The sequence below is a fragment of the Rana temporaria genome, chromosome 11 (assembly GCF_905171775.1).
Source record: "Rana temporaria chromosome 11, aRanTem1.1, whole genome shotgun sequence".
Taxonomy (NCBI): Eukaryota; Metazoa; Chordata; class Amphibia; order Anura; family Ranidae; genus Rana; species Rana temporaria.
The window spans coordinates 32,163,054-32,184,580 of NC_053499.1; the positions used below are offsets into that span (position 1 = coordinate 32,163,054).

Here is a 21,527-nt window from a genome sequence, read left to right on the forward strand (position 1 = left end):
AAAACGGTAAGTACTGCTTCGATTTAAAAAAAACACCCGATTCCCCTTCACAAAATGAGCCTCAATCTAATGTTAAAAATTTACATTTCCGGGTGAACCTCCACTTTAAGATATTCAGTTTTTTGAAGCCTCCTTCTAAATTTATGATGCTGATTGAATTATAATGCACTTACACATAGGTTGAGAAATACCTCTTCGCCGTGTTGTATGATTAGATCCCCCCGTTCCAATTTCTGCTTGATTTTGTAAGGTAAACCCTTAAAAATCCATTAGCTAACACACTAAGAAAATGTAGTGTGTACTGCAGGGGAAATGTAAAGATGAAAACATAACCTTTTACAGAGGGTCCGATGAAGTGCGGCGAAGCTGAGTGCTCATTCTGTACAACTGTCAAATCAGCTCTCTGCCTCTCTGCCAACAGGTCAGAGCTCAATTATAATCCTGTTGCCCCCCCTGCTGGTTAAAAGCCTGTGCTCATTTTGTTACTCTACACTGAGATAAACATTGCAGTCATTTTACACTCCCTTTAACATTGTATATGAATTTAATTATTATGTGTTTGGGCCACGATTGTAATAGAGTAAAGAGGATTTGGCATACAAGGTGTGTTTTGCTGTATGATTATTTTTTTTACTTTGTTTTGCTTCATTCCAGCTACTTCAGACTATTGAACAAATGCTACAGCGATCTGCAGACTTCACTGCTACAGGCCTGAGGCCTTCGCGACTCTTTGATGAAAAGGGACAAGAAATTAATCATTTTCAATCTTTGCAGAATGAGCAAAAAGTTTGGATTTCTTGCGGGGAAGATTACAGGTGAGAATATTGCAGTTTAATGCAGATTTCTTCTGTTTTTATTTGGGCATTAGGGGATAGGATATTTCATACCTCACAACTTTCTTTATATTGGCTTTTCAAAATAAGAAATACAATCATCTATGATTGTTTGCATGGATATGCAATTAGCGGACCTACAGCTATTGCCATGTCCCATGAGGCATAGCAACAGGGCCGATCCTAGGCAGGGTGCACAGGGTGCTTTGCACCCAGGCGCCTGCAGAGGTGGGGGCTCCGAAGTGGCAGAGTTTTCCCCTCCCTCCTTCTCTCCTTGTTTGTGTCCATCCAGAACTAGTGTACTGAGCATAGGTGTGTGTCCGTCCAGAAATGATGTGTCTCTAACCATCTCCTGTACTATGTCTGTAGTTTCTGACCATCTCCTTTACTATGTCTGCAGTCTCTGACCATCTCCTGTACTATGTCTGCAGTCTCTGATCATCTCCTGTACTGTGACTGCAGTCTCTGATCATCTCCTGTACTGTGTCTGCAGTCTCTGACTGCCTCCTGTACTATGTCTGTGGTCTCTGACCATCTCCTGTATCATGTCTGCAGTCTCTGACCATATCCTGTACTATGTCTAAGAAAAGACACAATGCAGCGCCTTCTAAGCGTAGCAAATGAATTTAATTTTGGCACATTTTTAAAAACATGTGAAAAACCTACTCACAAAGTAGATGTAGGTACAGGCATAACAGAAGTATCATCCGCGGGGTTCCCGGGGACGGCGAGATGTCCTCATGCAGGCGGTGTGGAGCTGTCTATCCTTGTGCAGCGACGGCGGCAGGAACTGAAGCGCCCTCGGAACTCACAAGCAGGGATCAGATCTCCACAGTGTGCTGCATTCGACGTCACTTCCGGGCGCGGGAGGTGCGCGCGTTCGAGACTTTCAAGTCTCTTCTTCAGGCTAAACAGTCCTGTACTATGTCTGCAGTCTCTGGTTGCCTCTTGTACTATGTCTGTGGTCTCTGACCATCTCCTGTATCATGTCTGCAGTCTCTGATCATCTCCTGTATCATGTCTGTAGTATGTTTGGGGGCTCTTTCTAACAGACTCTCTAACAGAAGCCCTCTCTGTGTCCATCACAGAGGCCCCCCCTCCAGGTCCCAATAAAGTACTCTGCTTCTCTTCCTGTATTTTGTTTATTGTTAAGAGATCATGTAAGGATCCTAGGGTAATGAAGACTTTGTGGGGGAGCATCTCCGTGGTTGAGTCATTGCCATAGAAACATTTGTAATGGGGAGGAGTTAATAAAAAGACCACGCCAATGTGGGGGTGCCAGAAATATTTCTGCACCCAGGCGCCTGTGACCCTAGGATCGGCCCTGCATAGCAAGACTCTGACAGCCACAAGCATGACACCTAGAGCCAGAGGCATGATGGGACTTGTAGTTTTGCAACAGCTGGAGGTCAGCTAATTGCATATCCCTGATTTAGAGGTTGAATGAAAGATTAAAGAAGTGTGGGATTTAAAGAACCCAAAGATACATACTCACTTATGTGGCTGCAGCATCGGCTCAATGCTGTAGCTGTCCAAGCCGGCTCTAAGACAGAGAACTGAGTGATCATGTGACGACTGATCACTCAGTTCTTGGTCTTTACTGCATGTAGCGCTCACCCCCGAAGGAGCCGCTGGTTATATTTGGGGTGGCCTGTTACCTGTGAGCGTCTAGGGTAGATGATGAGAGCTTTAGCAAATGAAATGTCCACACAGCAGGTGTCTTTTCTTGTGCTTTTATTTCGCCCAGCACGGCAAACAATAAAACTTGAGGTAGAGAGTGAAGAAGTAGTAGGAGAAGGAAAAGCAGATCCAGGCGTAACGGTGTGGAAACAATCCGGTTTCCAACAACACTTTGCTTTCGTCGCCACTCCAGCCGGAGTGGGTATAGTGTACCTGGACAGGCCTCTCACATCGACCTGGCAGCCAGAATATCACTTGGAACTTTGAGAGGAACAGGTCTCTGCCACAGACCTGGCCTCAGAACTTAGATTATGGAGACTATTCTCCTCGCTTAGATCTTAGATCTTCCTCAGGTAATTTTCAGTTAGGTGACCGACTGACAGGTGGCTAACCTCCAACCCTTTCAGTGTCCGGTTACCTTGATCCCCGGTGGATTGTCTAAGCCCTGTTGGACCGCCAGCCTCTCATTGGCGCTCCTCAGACAGACTCCCCACGGAACAGCTATCTCGCTTGGGATCTTTTCCTCAGAATTCTGGGACCCAGTAGATCGCTGGGGCCCCCGCCACAGCTTCAATTGTTCCGGGCCGACATGGTCCCAGAACCAGGAACACCTCATGGCACGTGCACCCCAGCCTGGTAGGCCATCTCGCCGGGGAGCTGAGATGTGTGGTCACCCTGAAGGTGGGTGCCACATCCGGAACAAGACCCCGCCTGAATGGCGTCTGCTCCAGAAGTACCCTCCCCCAGCATGCCCTGCGAGGGCATGCTGCTCCCTCCCTATTGGCTGCTGGCAAGAGGCACCCTAGCCTGAACTCCACTGGCGCCACCTGTCGCTCCGGGGTGGTACAACACCCCAGCAACCACAGAATGAGCCCACAGCACAGCCCAGCTAAAGCAGAGACCCAATTTGAACAAATCATCTGGATGAGAGCTAACTAACTCTCTCACCCCCCTTAAATTTAGAATAGCCTAATTTGGAGAGACTGTCCCTGATTTGGAGTGATGTCCCTCATTCCTCCTCCTTTGTCCCTCATTTTGGTCTGATCTATATAGTTTTATATAGAATGCACTTTTTATCTATCAAAAAGTGTTTCTCAGTGCTAAACCTTTCATCTGATTTCTAAATGGCTGCATTTGTAAATTTCAGAAGCCAATATAAAGGAATAGTAGTGTTAAAAAAGCAGTTGTGGGTTTAACCAATCATATTTTTTTTTTAAATTTTCCTTTAAGGGGCGTGGCAAGGGGTGTGTCCTATTCCTGCTTACTTTTGCTGATAGGTGTCCCTCATTCCCATCTCAGAAAGTTGGGAGGTATGTTTACTGAGCAGAGAGCAAAGACTGTCAGTCACTGCTCACTACTGCCCCTCCTGTGCTCACTGGAACGCAGGGCTGTGGAGGGGGGTGGAAGCGGCTGGCTCAGGCTTTTAGCAGTGTGCTGAGAGCCTGAGCCAGCTGCCGGTCAGGCATCTGGGTGGATCCTGACATTGTTGTTCATATCTTTTGGGAGTGTGAAGGAGTAAAAGACTTTTGGAAAATGGTATCGGAGGTAATTGAAGAAATAACTGAAGTAGCTCTCGGAGAGAATCCGGCGACATATTTGTTGTTTGACATTCCGATTTCATTGGAAAAATATAAAAAATCTTTGGTAAGACATTTGCTCACAACAGCTAAAGCATGTATTCCGGTTCTGTGGAAAAGTAATATCTCACCAAGTAGACCACAATGGTTTGCAAAAATTACTGAAATTCAGCATATGGAAAATCTTACAATGGCCCTAAGGGAACAAGAGGACAAGTTTAGGGAAATCTGGGCCCCCTATATTAGATACAAGGAACGAGGGGAATGGGGTAGGGAGGAGGGGTAGTGGGGAAGAAGGAAAATAAATATTTTTGTTTTTTTGTTTTTGTTTTTGTTTATGCTTCTGCTGGTTGGACATACAGTTTTAGTTTCTCCCACTTTTCCTCCAAATCCTCTCCAATGGTGTATCTGTATGGCGTCACTCCCGCGGGTCTCAGATACTCCTATTGTCCTGTCATGTAACTCTCCATATAATGCACAGAGGTGGGGAGGAAGAGGAGAAAAAAGAAAGCCTGCAATAGTGAAGTACTGTATAAAATCTTGGGGTGCTTTATTAATAAGGTGCGTGTGGACTCTTACATGGGAAAAAAGTAAATCAGCAAAAAAAAAAAATAACAAGACGCGGCATCCCAAGCGCTGTCTTACATCTCCTCCGGTCACTACCGGTCTGTGTCAGCCGTAATCCCTACGGAGTTATGGCAGTACTCGACAAGGGACTGACGCATGCATCGGTAAGAAATCACGTGTAAGACAGAGCAACCACCCACTCCCATCTAGATGTCAGCCATGAGCCAAGATTTAGATCCAGTGGTGATTTGCACTGCACCCCTTGTACCTGCATCTCCCTTGTCCCTATCCTTCACTCAGTGGGAGCCACTCAGGAGATCTGATATGTGAGGCTGTTGAAAGCATAGAAGCCGGACTTTTGTGTTTTAAAGTAATGCCGCGTACACGCGATCAGTCCATCCGATGAGAACGGTCTGATGGACCGTTTTCATCGGTTAACCGATGAAGCTGACTGATGGTCAGTCGTGCCTACACACCATCGGTTAAAAAAACGATTGTGTCAGAATGCGGTGACGTAAAACACAACGACGTGCTGAAGTTCAATGCTTCCAAGCATGCGTCGACTTGATTCTGAGCATGCGTGGATTTTTAACTGATGGTCGTGCCTACTAACGATCGTTTTTTTTCTATCGGTTAGGTATCCATCGGTTAAATTTAAAACAAGATTGCTTTTTTTAAACCTATGGATAAATAACCGATGGGGCCCACACACACGATCGGTTCGGTCCGATGAAAACGGTCCATCAGACCGTTCTCATCGGTTTGACCGATCGTATGTACGCGGCATAATAGCGGTCAGCAGGGTGCAAAGGGACTGACCCAGAGGTGGTGGAACTCAAGTTCCAGCTGAAAAAACGCCCTGAAAAAAAACTACAATATTTAAGCATTTTTGGGCTTCCATGGGTGAGCTTTTTTAACTAGTGCTTTGCTCTATAGCGGACCACCATTCTACTGATACACCATGATGTGATGTCTCGCTACATCAGAGCAACTGCGTAGAAGCGTATTACTATTGATTATTTGGTAAAGGCATAGATTGGTGGAGGTGAACGTGTGTGACAAATCATTTCCGGGCACAGCTGGTGGTGTTTACATCTTGTTTGCTTTTTTTTCAGTTTCTGGTAAGCAGATAGACTTATATATACCGTATATTGTTCGAGGATTTCATTAAAGATGTAGTTCAATCACGGACACACAGGATGGGACTTTATTCACTTTTATAAGACTGGTTTATGTTGATTCACTTTGTACAGGAAGCAGTGCACACTATTTGCTATTTTTTGAATATCAGAACCAGAATGATTCATGTAGAGGACAAAAGCAAAGATTCTCATACTTTTTAACATAGTAGTGCAATGCAAAAAATATATTGAAAACTGGAAAGGAAGCTTTATATTGCAGTCTTGAGTTGACAAAGTCTACCCAAGGCTTCTGATCTCCGTGTAAACATAGTGCCATGTCATGCTGAAATATGGCATGCTCTTCATAACCACTTCAGCTCCGAAGGATTTGGCTGCCCAATGACCGGGCCATTTTTGCGATTTGGCACTGCGTCACTTTAAAGCGGAGGTTCACCCTAAAACAATTATATACCATTCCATCCAGCATACTGCCGACATGTACAGTATGCTGTTTTTTTATTTTTTTTCCGCTGTACATACCGTTTTATACTTCTTTTTCTTTTCTGACTCCCGCGGGAATAGGCGTTCCTATGAAGAGGCGTAAATGATTGACGTGCGGATTAGGGGCGTCACGCGTTCCAAAAATAGCCGGACTGGGACTCGGCTCTAGATGGCGCCTGCGCACAGACTAGGAGCCGTGTAGAGCTGACTGCGTAGGCACCGTATATAGCCGAGTCCCAGTTCGGCTATTTTCGGAAAGCGTGACGCGCCTTATCCGCACGTCACTCATCTACGCCTCTTCAACGTCTATTCCCCGCGGGAGTCAGAATAGAAGAAGAAGTATAAAACGGTATGTACAGCGAAAAAAAAAAAAACAGCATACTGTACATGTCGGAAGTATGCTGGATGGAATGGTATATAATTGTTTTAGGGTGAACCTCCGCTTAAACTGACAATTGCGTGGTCGTGCAACGTTGCACCCAAACAAAATTGACATCCTTTTTCACAAATAGAGCTTTCTTTTGGTGATATTTGTCCCCCCCTGTTCTGCAGCTCCTTGACACAATTGCGGGACACCGGCAGACATCGAGTCCGCGGGTCCCACGGTCACGGATTTTGCAGCAGAAATTCAAAGCAATGTATATATACGTTGCTTTGCGCAGCCGTGCCATTCTGCCAACATATATTGGCGTGAGATGGTCGGCAAGTGGATAATATGTGATAACCATATAACACCATTGATGTCAACCCTCTGTGCCTATCACTTTCTGCCCAGCTTTCGCACTACCTCTGCTGACTCTTCTCTGCTTTCCTCTGGTTTTCACCACCCTCCTCTACCTCCTCCTCATTAATCTGGGTTTTTCTCTGCTCCATCCTTCCAATCACCTCACTGCACTGTTACCATGTATCCTCTGTACTTGGCTTGGCCCTTTGCGCTGTCAAACAAGAGGCTATACTACTTTGAGATGTTTGTTATATGTTGTATAATTTTGGATGATTTTGTCAGGTGAGGGAACCATCTCCTCCTAAGGAGATGCTACCTGGCTGGCATAGAGGCTAAGGAATCTTGCCAGCGAGTATGAAGCGACGTCCAGATAGTAAGGGGTAGACCCAGTCCTATGTTGTTGAGATCAAGAAGAGGGGGTATGACCTCAAACCAACAGTAGCACAGTCCACAAGTAATATTAGAAAGTATTTTTTTAGCGGTGAATGCTTAGAACAGATTTCTAGGAAGAGTAGGTTTAAAGAAGCACCCACGTGCAGTGAGTTTTGCACATAGCAGCCCTGATCCTCCTCTTCTAAGGGCCCTCTTTGCTGCTCCTGGCCCCTCCCTCCTTTGAGTGCCCCCTCAGCCAGCAGCTTGCTACAGGGGTCACCCAAGCTGAGTCAAAGTTCCATGTATCCATTCAGACATGGATCCCTGACCTAGCCCCGACCCCTCTCTCCTCTGATTGGCTTACTGACTTTGATTGACAACCGTGGGGGACAATAGCGCCCCTGCTGGGTCTCAGCCAACCAGGGGAGTGTAATGGATGCCTGAGGGGATCGTGGACATTGCTCGAATTTCAGAACCAAAAGCGGTAACCCCGAGCCAGACTCAGGATCGCCTTGCAGTGTCCACAGGCATGGTTTACTTACCTTGCCCCTGGATCCTGCAATGCCACCCCGCTGTGTGATCGAGCCGTGTCTTCTCGCTCGATTCACACAGTGCCGAGTGCCGTCGAGCTCCGTTCCCTGCGACGTTACGACGCACAGGGGCGGAGATCGGCGCCAAATTCAAATAAGTAAATAAATACATTACATACAGTATACTGTAATCTTATAGAAAATAAAACATGACACACCCCCTTTGTCCCTAGTGGTCTGCCCAGTGTCCTACATGCACTTTTATATAATAAAAACTGTTCTTTCTGCCTGGAAACTGGAGATTGTCCATAGCAACCAAAAGTGTCCCTTTATGTCAAAAGTGGTTTTAGAGCAGGTAGAAAACAGCGATAATAAATTAGAATCACTTGCAGAATTGAGCGATAACAATTTGTGGGAAAATTCATCATCAAACACTAAAAGTAATGACAGCGACAATTCTGCAAATGAGCAAATTTCAGTGTTTTTGATTTAATTACATTATTGAACAATTTTTATCATAACTACATTATTATTTGTTATAATTATTTATAGTTATTTATTATTTTATAATTTATGATTTTGTTTTTCAAACTTTATCATACCTGGGATGTCTACTAGACTCTTGTTTGGACATATTTAAGTGAGCTATTCCTAAGAATTACAGGCCTACAATATAAAACCCCAAATTTCCATGCAAAATAATGGTACCGCTTTCAGCACCTAAAATCTGAAAGAATCATACCGCCAGGGAGGTTAATGCATTGAATGCATTAAAGTGGATGTAAACCACAAAGAGTTGATCAAGCTCTGAGCAATCCAATTTTCTTATTTCATTGATATAAACAGACAAACAGGAGAACACTTGTGTCCGTTCTTCCCCCTTGCTGTGAATGACAGTTATTACATATTTCATGCACTAGCCTGAGACGGGCACTATTTTTTATTTCCCACCCCCCACTCCTTTTCTGAAGTCATGTGGTTACTTTTCTGGATTTTTTCACAGAATCTGCAGTTTTTTAGTTCTTATAACAGACAGAGGGGAAACATTTGACAGGTAAGGATATATGCAGGAGGCATCTATAGCCTTATAGATCAGCACTATGGCAGTAGTTTAGAAAGGATGAGAGTTGGTTTACATCCACTTTAAGATAAAAAAACTTCTGCCTTTACAACTCCTTTAACAAGCCAAAGACTCCCCCTTTTTCTGGGCTATTAGACAAACACAGAGTTGTACAAAAAATATGGAAAAATATATAGAAATGTAAAAAGGCAACTAAAAGCATAATTTGGGTATCATTTAACTAGATTGTATAAAAGAAATCTTATAAAAACCAAACAGATTTCTAGCGGAGGTAGAGAGTCAATCATCAGTAAGTAAAAATAAACACACATAGAATATTATCAAATATGTACAGTAAAACCTTGGTTTGAGAGTAACTTGATTTGAGAGCGTTTTGCAAGACAAGCACATTTTTTTAATACATTTTGCCTTGATATACAAGCGAAGTTTTGATATAAGAGTAGCGTCATGTCACAACTGAGTATAAAAGAGAAGAGAGGCACCTCTCAAGCCTCGTACACACGCACGGTACGCAAGAACCAGCAAAACTGCTGGCAGAGCTTTCTTGCCGAGTATACCGTGCGTGTGTATGAGGCTTTGAGGTTTCTCGTCAAGAAAACTGCCCAGAATCTCGACGAGAAAAATAGAGAACCTGCTCTCTATTTTCTCGTCGTGATTCTCGGCAGTGAATGCTTGAAATGACTTTGACGCATGCGCAGTAGCTTCTGAAGAATAGGTAGGGTGAAGCAAGATGGCGGCGACGGCATCGAATGTGACGATCGCACGCTCGTCTAACTCAATGACGTCACTGCGTTTGTGTCATTCAAAAGAACGGCGGTTCTTTTGAATTGAGTGTCTGTACACTCGGCCGGCAAGAGAATCTTGCCAAGAATCTCGTCAGGAAAAACAACGTTTTTTTCCTGATGAGATTCTGGCCCGTGTGTACAGGGCTTCAGTATAGAAATATGGTTACATTTAATGAAGGTACAACATTTAGCAACATATACACTTAGGCCTTGTATACACGACCGAGAAACTCGACAGAATCCATCAAGAAACTTGGTGGCAGAGCTTTTTTGCCAAGGAAAACGGTCGTGTGTACGTTTTTCATCGAGGAAACTGTCGAGGAACTCGACGAGGAAAAAAAAGAACAAGTTCTCTTTTTCCTCGACAGGAGTCTCAATTTCCTTGTCGTGTTCCTCGTCGGGCTGGTTTTCGACGAGAAACTCGAGCATGTGTATGCTAAGAAACCCACGCATGCTCAGAATAAAGTATGAGACGGGAGCGCACCTTCAGTAAAAGTAGCGTTTGTAATGGAGATAGCACATTTGTCACGCTGTAACAGACTGAAAAGTGCAAATCGTCTCTTACCAAACTTTTACTTAACACGCAGTAACATGAGATTAGCAAAAGCAGCCCCAAGGGTTGTGCCAGTGGAATCGAACTTCCCCTGCCATCGTATGTGTTGTACGTCACTGCGTTTGAGAACAAGGAGATTTTGTCTTGATCGTGTGTACGCAAAGCAAGCTTGTCGAGTTCCTCCACAAGCCTAACAAGGAACTCGTCGAGGAAAACGATGTGTCTTTTCCGAGTTTCTCGGTCGTGTGTATGAGGCCTTAGAGGTGCCACTCTTCTCTTTTGTTTTATACTCTGTAGCGCCTGCTGGAATTTGCTTCTAATCCCCTTGTGGAGGCTACCATTTGTGAATATATATATATATATATATATATATGGACTATAACCTGAAAGACTTATAATTAAATGGTTGCGGAACGAATCATCTGAGTTTCAATTATTTCTTATGGGGAAATTCGCTTTGATATACAAGTGCTTTGGATTACAAGCATGTTTCCGGAACGAATTATGCTCGCAAACCAAGGTTTTACTGTATATAAAAAGGGCAGATTTAATGGGCCACTTGGTCTTCCCTGCCTTATCTGTGCTCGAATGACATGGCCTTTAGAAGCTTACAGTTCATAGTAGAGTAAACTAAGTGGACTTTAGCACAGCTGCAGTGTTTTCTGGATGACATTAACCACTCACTCACACATTTTGTTTACTTCCTGGGGTTAAACTCATACTACCCTCAGTAGAACCATTTAGGGTTTCTTCGTTACAAAAAAGTGATAAAGAACAGAGGGTTTTTTCTGAAAGGGTTAACTCCTATCCAGGCGACAGATTAAAAAAAGTGAAATAAAGGGTCTCGTTGGAGGCATTGCTGTTTGCGAATATGACAACCTTCTCCCTGACTCAGTCTTAATGCCTTGTCATAGTTCTTGATGCCTGCCTATCAGCACAGCAAGAGGGATTGCTTCATGTGTGAATAGTCACCTTAATGATAGCAGATGGAGACACCGCAGGGGTCCCAGCCCATCACGCTGTCATTGTCACAGGCTGCCCTGACCTGTTTTCCCTCCTCTGTGTTTCTTCCTTTTTAAGAGAGAAATGGATGGTAATTGAAAACCATCTTACAGCGTTCGTCTCCCCCTACCTTATTTTAGTTTTATTTTTTTTTAACCAAACATAGAAAATGAAAATACGCCACTTTAATTCTACTCTGCTGTCTCTTCGGTGGTGCCATTTATCATATAGAAACATTTACTTTTCTTAAAGGACCAGTCATCCTAAAATACGAGCGTGGTTGTATTTAGCATAACACTCTTGGGCAAAGGCCTAGGGCAGCACAGTAAGGGGGCAGCAAATCTACAAACAGTGATGACTTTTTTTTTCCTTCCCAAGCATTTGTAGATAAATTCAGCAGGAGAACTGTAGAGGGAAGGAAGTGTAGGGGATGTTCGGAGGAGCTGAAAAGGCTCTTTATAGTGTAGGAAATCATCTCTCTTGTCTCTTGTTTGGTGGTCTGTACAGTTGAAACGTGTTCTGCTTATAAAGCAGACTGCATGCTGCCTCCAATATCCCATTCTGTCAGTAATGTGTGCGTAAAAAAATTACATGACGCAAGGGGTGGAGCGTGTACAAAAGGACATCATCATTTAGATCTACTTGGGGTCACAGAGGGCCAGATTCTGCGTTGGCGTAGTGTAAGCCATTTACACCACGCCACAGCAACTTACTAGAGCAAGTGCCGTATTCTCCAAGCACTTGCTCCGTAATTTGCGGCGGCGTAGTGTAAATGGCCCGGCGTATGGCCGGCGTATGGCCGCGTAATTCAAAGGGGGCGGCTTGTATTCAAATTAAGCGCGCCCCCGCGCCGATCGAACTGCGCATGCGCCGGGCGGAAAAAGAGCCCAGTGCGCATGCTCCAGCTCACGACGGAAAACGTCAATGACGCCGACGTGAGCGTAAAGTCGTATTCGCGGACGACTTAGTAAAATTACGTAACCGACGGAAAAAGACGACGCTGACCCGACGCCATACTCAACATGGCATACGGCGGACTGGCGTAAGGTTACCCCTCATATAGCAGGGGTAACCTTACGCTTACGGCGTAAACGTAAACGACGACTACGCAACGCAAATTCGTTCGGGAATCGGCGTATCAGGCTCATTTGCATAGTCAAATGAGAACTGAACGTAAACGCCACCTAGCGGCCAGCGGCGAATTACATCTAAGATCCGACGGTGTAAGTGACTTACACCTGTCGGATCTTGGCCGTATCTATGCGAAAATGATTCTAGGAATCACTCGCATAGATACCCGGGGCCAAAAAACAGAGATACGACGGTGTTTCCTGAGATACACCGTCGTAACTCTTTTGAGAATCTGGCCCCATATCTCTAAATATGACCTGGAATGCTATTTAATTTATGTGAAAGAGTTATGCCCTGTACACGCGATCGGTCAATCCGATGAGAACGGTCTGATGGATTTTTCCATCAGTTAACCGATGAAGCTGACTGAGGCCTCGTACACACGACCGAGTTTCTCCGCAAAAACCAGCAAGAAACTTGCTGGGAGATATTTTTTTGCCGAGGAAACCGGTCGTGTGTACATTTTCGTCGAGGAAACTGTCGAGAAACTCGACGAGCCAAAAAGAGAGCAAGTTCTCTATTTCCTCGACGGGAATGGAGAAACTTGCCTTGTCGAGTTCCTCGACAGCCTAACAAGGAACTTGACGAGGAAAACAATGTGTTTCGCCCGTCGAGTTCCTCGGTCGTGTGTACGAGGCTTGATGGTCAGTCGTGCCTACACACCATCGGTTAAAAAAACGATCGTGTCAGAACGCGGTCACGTAAACCACGTACGACGGCTTTTCAAAGGGGAAGTTCAAATCCAATGACGCCACCCTTGGGGCTGCTTTAGCTGATTTCGTGTTAGTAAAAGGCGATTTGCGATTTTCTGTCTGTTACAGCGTAATGAATGTGCTATCTCCACAACGAACGCTAGTTTTATCAGAACGAGCGCTCCCGTCCCCTAGTTTAGTCTGAGCATGCATGGATTTTTAACCGATGGACGTGCCTACAAACGATCGTTTTTTTTCTATCGGTTAGGTATCCATCGGTTAATTTTAAAACAAGTTTCAATTTTTTTTTAACCGATGGATAAATAACCGATGGGGCCTACACACGATCGGTTTGGTCTGATGAAAACGGTCCATCAGACCGTTCTCATCGGATTGACCGATCGTGTGTACGCGGCATTATGCGCTGACCATGGCTAAAACACAACACATAGGGGTTGACTTACTAAAACTGGAGAGTGAAAACTCTTGTGCATCTGTGCATACAAACCAATCAGCTTCCAGTTTTTTTTTTGTCAATGACTAAATGACCAACTTAAAGTTGGAATTGGCTACTATGTACAGCTGAACCAGATTATACATTCTTCAGTTTTAGTAAATTAACCCCATAATATGCAACTTTTTAAAATGCTAGCCGAGTTTAAACGCTTGCCGACCGACACACACAGATATACGTCGGCAGAAGGGCTTGTACAGGCAAATGGGCATACCTGTATGAGCCCTTCTGCCGACCGCAGGCGAGCGTGCCAGCCGCACGCTGCAGGAGCGTGCTCGGAGGTCCTGCGAACTCGATGTTTGCCGGCAGCCTGCAATCGTGAAACGGAGAGGCAGAATGGGGAGATGTAAACAAGGCATTTCCCTGTTCTGCCTAGTGACATGGCAGGGATCTACTGCTCCCTGTCATCGGGAGCAGTGATCGCTGTCATGTCAGTGGTAGCCCATCCCCCCCCACAGTTAGAATCACTCCCTAGGACACACTTCACCCCTTGATCGCCCCCTAGTGTTTAAGCCCTTCCCTGCCAGTGTCATTTATACGGTAATCAGTGGCTATTTATAGCAGTGATTGCTGTATAAATGCCAGTGTTCCCAAAATAGTGTCAAAAGTGTCCGATGTGTCCGCCAAAATGTCGAAGTCCCGATAAAAATCGCAGATCGCCGCCATTACTAGTAAAAAAAAATATTAATAAAAATGCCATAAATCTATCCCCTATTTTGTAGACGCTATAACTTTTGCGCCAACCAATCAATGTACGCTTACTGCGATTTTTTTACCAAAAACTTTTAGAAGAATACATATCGGCCTAAACTGAGAAAAAGATTTTTTTTTTATATATATATTTTTTAGGGATATTTATTACAGCAAAAACATTTTTTTTTTTGTTATAGCACAAAAAAATAAAAACCACAGAGGTGATCAAATACCACCAAAAGAAAGCTCTATTTGTGGGAAAAAAGGATGTAAATTTTGTTTGGGTACAATGTCGCATGAGCGCACAATTGTCAGCTAAAGTGACGCATCGCAAAAAATGCTCTGGTCAGGAAGGGGGTAAATTCTTCCGGGGCTGAAGTGGTTAACCAAACTAAGGTGAAAAAAGCATCAGGGTAACTATTCATGGGGTGAATTGGGGGTAATGTGTTTTTACCCCATGGGTAGCAGTTGTATTAAAGATGTCTTGTTGGGGAGCTGCGGTGGCTCAACGCGATTGGCACTGCGCTGACAAGCCATTCACCTCTGCAGCTAGGGGTTCGGATCCCGGTCTCGGCTACATGTGAATTGAGTTTGGTGGTCTCAGCCCGGCTCCCGGTGGGTGTGCTATGCGAGGTAAGCCTGCGCTTATTACGCCCACCCCCCTCCCACAAAAACCACCACACTTACACGCACTCGAAATTGGGTTAACATGCACGCACTTTGACCACGCGGTCTCTAAAAAAGTGACGCTCCGGCCGGAAGCAGACCAAACAGCCCATCAAATGGTGTGGAAATATGCAGACAGCGGGGGGTGATACCGGTGTAAATGCACGTTCCGCCCGACCTGGTTTCGCGACAAATCGCTTCCTCTGGGGCACGGGCCACCGGGAATCTGGTAAGCAGATTCAATACTCGTTTGGTGGAGGTCTTTTCTTTTTTGGATTGTCACTTACCAATATGGACATTGCTTTTCATAATCACTGGTGAAAGGACTTTTCCGTTTCCACTAAGGACTTTTTCCTGAATATTTGTTGTTTATTTATATCTCACTATTATTCACGGATGATTCATTTCATCATTTTTTGGACACTTGTTTACATTGTACTATATGTAGCGCATCTTGTTTTTTTTCCAAGAATAAAAATAAAATAAAAAATGACAACATTTTTGGGCTAAATAAGTAAGTAGATGCCCAACACATCAAACCTGTGCATGTGCTCATGAAATGCTGAAAAATGTATGTACCTTATATTTTCTATAGGCAACACTCTAAAAGCCCCTGATAGGTCATCAGTTTAGGGTTGCAGAGGGGGTCTCGTTCTAGAATTATTTTTCTCATTATGGCATGCGTGGCAATATGTAACATGTGTATCGCAATCAACGTTTTCATGCGTAGTTGCCCAGATGCTTGCGCTTAAATTTGTACGTGTGTATATGTGGGAATGGGCAATTTTTGTGCTTGAGTGTAACTTATAATTTTACGTAACGTTTTTTTTTGGCACATAGGAGACAAAAATCCCCTATGTATCACATAGGGGACAAAAAGTCATGGGGTGACTTGGGGGTAATGTTTCCTTACCCCATGAGTGGCAGTTGTATTAAAGATGTCTTGTTGTATGCTAAGAAAAAAAAAAGCACAATAAATGACAAAGTCCCCAATGTGATAGGTTCTCTTTAATGAGACATGCAGGGTCTAAAATACTCTCCCCTGTTCTCCACTGAATGTAATGCAATGCAGATCACGCTGCATTACATTCTCTCCCGGCCTTGATGGCCAGGAAACTGTCAATGGGGACACAGAAGTGATGTCATACAAATTGCTTCTGGGTCAGGAACAAGGTGGACAAGCGGAGCCCGGCGGTACCCCCTATGCCGATCCCAGGCCCACAGATGGGCAATCGATGCCCAGGATGCATAGGGGGGGTGAAACTTTACCAGTGTGTGTGGAAGCATTCGGGCTGCAGCGCAGTCGCCCGAATGCTTTCATCTGATAAGTAAACCTTGCTGCTTGCCTACAGCAGGGATGAATGTTAAAAATAATTACCTGCCCGGCACCCGGAACTGCATGTCCTGGGTGTCAGGCGATAGGAATTGTGCATCCCTGGTTGTCTTATCAGTTCAGTATTCTCTAATGCCCAGGAATTACAACCATATAGTATGTGGAGCAAGGCACTCTCTGTCAATAAGTTGCATTGATAATGTATGCCATTAGAAATACCATTTACCGAAAGCAACAGCAAACTTTTTTTATAAAAAAACAAACAAAAAACATATTTACTTAGAATGGTTCTGCACAGAGCAGCCCTGATCCTCATGGCTCCTCTCCTCTGCTGAGTTGCTTGCTATGGGGACACTTGTGCAGGCTTGTTCCCAAGCTGCCACAGAGTATGGCTCAGCCCCACTCCCTGCTCTCTGCTTATTGGCTGTGATTGATAGCAGCGAGAGCCAGTCACTCCCACTGCTGTGTCTGTGCCTATAAGGAGGGAGAGAGCCAAAGGAGCCGCTGCTCTGGTGAACATCACTGGATCGAAGTTGGATTAAGATATGTATAAGGGTAGGCTGGGGGGTGGGGGTGTCTGCATACTGAATGTTTTAAGTTAAAAGAGAATGCATTAACCACTTTAAAGCCCAAATCTAAGCTAAAAAAGTGTCAGCCCCTTCCTGTGTGCTTTTTCAGGGCAATAATTCTCTAGGTGGTGAAGTCAGGCTTGAGATGACAATTCTGAGGTCTGAACTTAAAAAACAAAATCTAATTGGCATGTGGCACTGGTCAGGTGTGCAGGTTTAGAAAACATTCTATCCAGGCGCTTCCAGTTGTGTCCAATAGTATAGTCCCTCCTCCTGATCCTTACTTAACTGCAAGAAACAGTATGAATTTAGAGGTCAGGGGCAGTGGCGGCTGTTGCTAAAAACTTTTGGGGTGGCGTGAACAAACCCCTTCAGGTCCGCGCTCACCCTACAAACCAATCCCTCCAGCAGTCACAGATACCTGACGCCATGACTTACCCGGTCTTCAGGGTTCTAAATCTTTAGCCTCCTGATTGGCCAGGAAACCAATGGCGTATATTCATTAACTTATATCACAAAGTGGGAGGGTTCAGTGCTCTGCGCCCCAAAGAGCACATAAAACAAGCCAATTAGAGCCTCAGGCTCTAATCACGTGCTTGTAAAAAAATGACTGACCTAATAGAAACCTATAGTCCGGCGCCCCATACAGTGCAAAGCCACATACAAAACAATTAATAGATTTTTAAATAAATGATATTGACTAGCATTTTTTAACTTTAAGAATGTTAGTTATATTATTAGTTATTTAAAAATAAATTGTTTTAAAATTTTAATAAATTGTTAAATAATAATATTTGATTATGCAAACTAGGGGGCGGATTATGCAAACTAGGGCGGCGGTACCCCCGAGCCCCTTATGGACCGGCATCCACTGGTCAGGGGGACATGCTAACACCTCCAGAAGGCTGTGATAGCAGCGGCACCTGCATCTCCCTAATTTCCCATTAAATAGACTAGTATTAAGACAAATGTTTTACAGGGTGCAACATATTTAATTCCATTAGGTTAGCAACATGTTTGCTTTATGTGTTTGGCAATTTGTGACATTGTGTAAAAAGCTTATTGGATGAAGCCTTCAGGCTTCTTTGTTTTGACTGAGGAAACAAATTTAATGCAAAATACATTTTGTCGCTTTATAATTGTAAATGCTAATTTTTATTTACGCTGAAATTATACTGAAAAGTATTTCTCAAACCACACATAAACAGTCATTTTTTTTTCCATATTTAGATTGGTTATTTTATGTGCTGTGTTAATTTTGCTTTGATTGCTATTTCAATTTATGCCACATTTTATGTTTTTTTTTTTTTTTACCCAAATATAACACCAGGAACAAAAGGCTGTTCAGTATGTTACAAACACAATAGGAAAAATCCATACTGATTATTTGACAGTTTAATAAATAAATAGGTTTTTCTCTATATCCTTTTTTATAAATATATATATTTATCCTATATAATCTCTCTCTCTGTATCCTATATATAGTATATAGATGTTACAGTATAGGATAATAAATAGCTTCTAAATATATTCTTACTAAAATATACCATAGTAAGAAGGAGCTTTTATAAAACAATTATGTTAATGATGCAATCATATGTATTATATAATTATGTATAGTAAGTAGTAATGACCATGCATATTAATTCTTTATTGCTTCATACAGTGCACTGCATTTACAAAATTAGAATTATCAGCCCCTTGGAGTGTCATAACAGTGCATGTTATGATTTAATGTAAAGAAAATTGGGGTCAATTCACTAAAGCATAATGAATGTGGTATTTTTCATTACCGTGCCTCATTTGCTAATTTGTACTATAAAAAAAAATGATATTATTTCAGTAAAGGTATGATTTACTGGATATGTTAAATTTACTTGCATGTGTTTTTTTCTTTTTGTTTTACTAACTTTTTTAAATTGTATGTTGTATTGTGTTGTATTATGTTTTGGATCTTTAAAATATCTCTAACATTTCTCATTGAGAAATTCTGTTAGCTGTCTATGAACTAGGGATGAAACTGAAGCCATTCAATGTGGATATGTCCGTGCTTTTTACATATCTTCAGCGTGCCTGTTAACATGCATTTTTTTTACTTATTAAAGCGGGAGTTCACCCGAAAAACTATTTTTAACATTAGATTGAGGCTCGTTTTGTCATGGGGAATCGGGTGTTTTTTTTTAAATCGAAGCAGTACTTACCGTTTTAGAGATAGATCTTCTCCGCCGCTTCCGGGTATGGTCTTCGGGACTGGGCGTTCCTATTTGATTGACAGCCTTCCGACAGGCTTCCAACGGTCGCATACATCGCGTCACGAGTACCCGAAAGAAGCCGATTGTCGTGCGGCTCTATACAGCGCCTGCGCACCGACGTTCGGCTACTTTCGGAAAATACAAACTTGAATGGGCTTCCCTATGTGTGTTTGGTGCACCAAGGAAGTTCAGGACAAACTTTCAGCCCCCCTAATACTTAGGCCCCTTTCACACGTACGGATCCCGTGAGGATCCGTACCTTCCTCATCCGCTTGCTCAGCGGGTTTCGCTCTGTTAATCCCCGCTAGGCTGGGACCGCCCTGTCAGATCTCCGCTCTACTCTATGGGGGGATCAGATGAACATGGATCGTCTGTCCGTGTTCACCCAATATTTTTCTACATATTTTTGTCAATTTACTAGTAATGGTGGTGATCAGCGATTTTTAGCGGGACTGCGACATTGCAGCTGACAGATCGGGCACTTTTGACACTTTTTTGTGACCATTGACACTTATACAGAGATCAGAGCTAAAAATAGCCACTGATTATTGTATAAATGTCAATGGCAGGGAAGGGGTCAACACTAGGGGGCGATCAAGGGGTTAAATGTGTTCCCTAGGGAGGTATTTCTAACTGTGGGGGTAGGGGACTCACTGGGAGTACAGCGAGATCGCTGTTCCTGATCACTAGGAACAGCAGATCTCTCTCTCTCTCTTCCCCTGTCAGTAAATCGCTGTAGCTGTTCGGCAGGCACTTTAAGTAGTATAGAGGGCGGCGCATTGTCCGCTGGCCTCTTATGATCACTTTGCTATAATAAATATCCCCAAAAATATATATAAAAAACAAATGTTTTCTTCAGTTTAGGTCGATATGTATTTTTCGACATATTTTTGGTAAAAAAATAGCAATAAGCGTATTTTTTTGTTTGCGCAAAAGTTATAGCGTCTACAAAATAGGGGATAGTTTTATGGCATTTTTCTTATTATTTGTTTTACTAGTAATGGCGGCGATTAGCGATTTTTATCGTGACTGCGATATTGCGGAGGAAACTCTTTTGACGCTATTTTGGGACCATTGTCATTTATATAGCGATCAGTGCTATAAAAATGCACTGATTACTGTGTAATTGACAATGGAAGTGAAGGGGTTAACCAGTAGGGGCGGGGAAGTTGTTAAGTGTGTCCTAGGGAGTGATTCTAACTGTGGGGGCTGGGCTACCAGTGACACGACACTGATGACTGCTCCCGATGGCAGGGAGCAGTAGATCAGTGTCCTGTCACTAGGCAGTACAGGGAGATGCCTTGTTTACAAAGGCATCCCCCTGTTCTGCCTCTCTGTAACCCAATCATGGGACACTGGCGGACATCGAGTCTGCGGGTCCCGCAGGCACGGTCACGAGACCGCGCGCATCCGCTAAGTGGCAGATTCAAAGCAACGTACCTGTACGTTGCTTTACTGGCCCGTGCCATTCTGCCGACGTATATCTACATGAGACAGTCGACAAGCGGCTATGGGGTTGATTTACTAAAATCTGGAGCAAAATCTGGTGCAGCTGTGCACAGAAACAAATCTGTTTCCATTTTTTTTTGTTAAAGCTTAATTGAACGAGCTGAAGTTAGATGCTGATTGGCTACCATGTAAAGCTGCACCAGATTTTGCACTCTCCAGTTTTAGTAAATCAACCCGTATGAGTGGGGTTGCCAACCTTGCGCAGCATTTTTACTGACAAAATATGGAAAATGTACTGGCGGAGCACATTTTTTACTGGCAACCCGAGAAATTACAGAACTTCTATTGCAAACTAACACAGTGAATATTTGAACAGTATAAACATGATATGGAAACCATAACTATAAAAAAGTAATTTGATTGATTGAGGCCCCGTACACACGTCCGAGGAACTCGACGTGCCAAACACATCGAGTTCCTCGTCGAGTTCAGTGTGGAAGCTGCCGAGATCTCAGTGGGCCAACTTTCCTCATTGAACAACGAGGAAATAGAGAACATGTTCTCTTTTCGGCCCAACGAGTTCCTCGTCGGCTTCCTCGCTGAAAAGTGTACACACGACCGAGTTTCTCGGCAGAATCCAGCTCCGACCGAGTTTCTGGCTGAATTCTGCCGAGAAACTCGGTTGTGTGTACGGGGCCTGACACTTAAAAAGTCAGCACAGCATGAAATGATCAGCCCCTGATAATTAGTGGCAGTTGTAAAAAAATCACAGATTTTTACAAACTGTCAGTAAATTTACTGGCGGATGGCAACCTTACCTATGGCCTAGTACACACGTCCGAGAATCTCGTCCGTAAAAACCCGTTGTTTTCCCTGACGAGATTCTTGGCAAGAAACTCTTG

At 43.7% G+C, this 21,527-nt stretch overlaps 1 protein-coding gene across 1 annotated transcript in view; it reads left to right on the forward strand.

The window, feature by feature from the left end:
* The window catches only part of LOC120916783 (doublecortin domain-containing protein 1-like), a 113,791-nt gene that overhangs the window by 43,083 nt on the left and 49,181 nt on the right, over positions 1-21,527 (forward strand). The window contains exon 4 of the mRNA XM_040327719.1: positions 655-815. Within this exon, the coding sequence (XP_040183653.1) occupies positions 655-815 (161 nt within the window). The remainder of the gene's footprint in view (positions 1-654; positions 816-21,527) is intronic.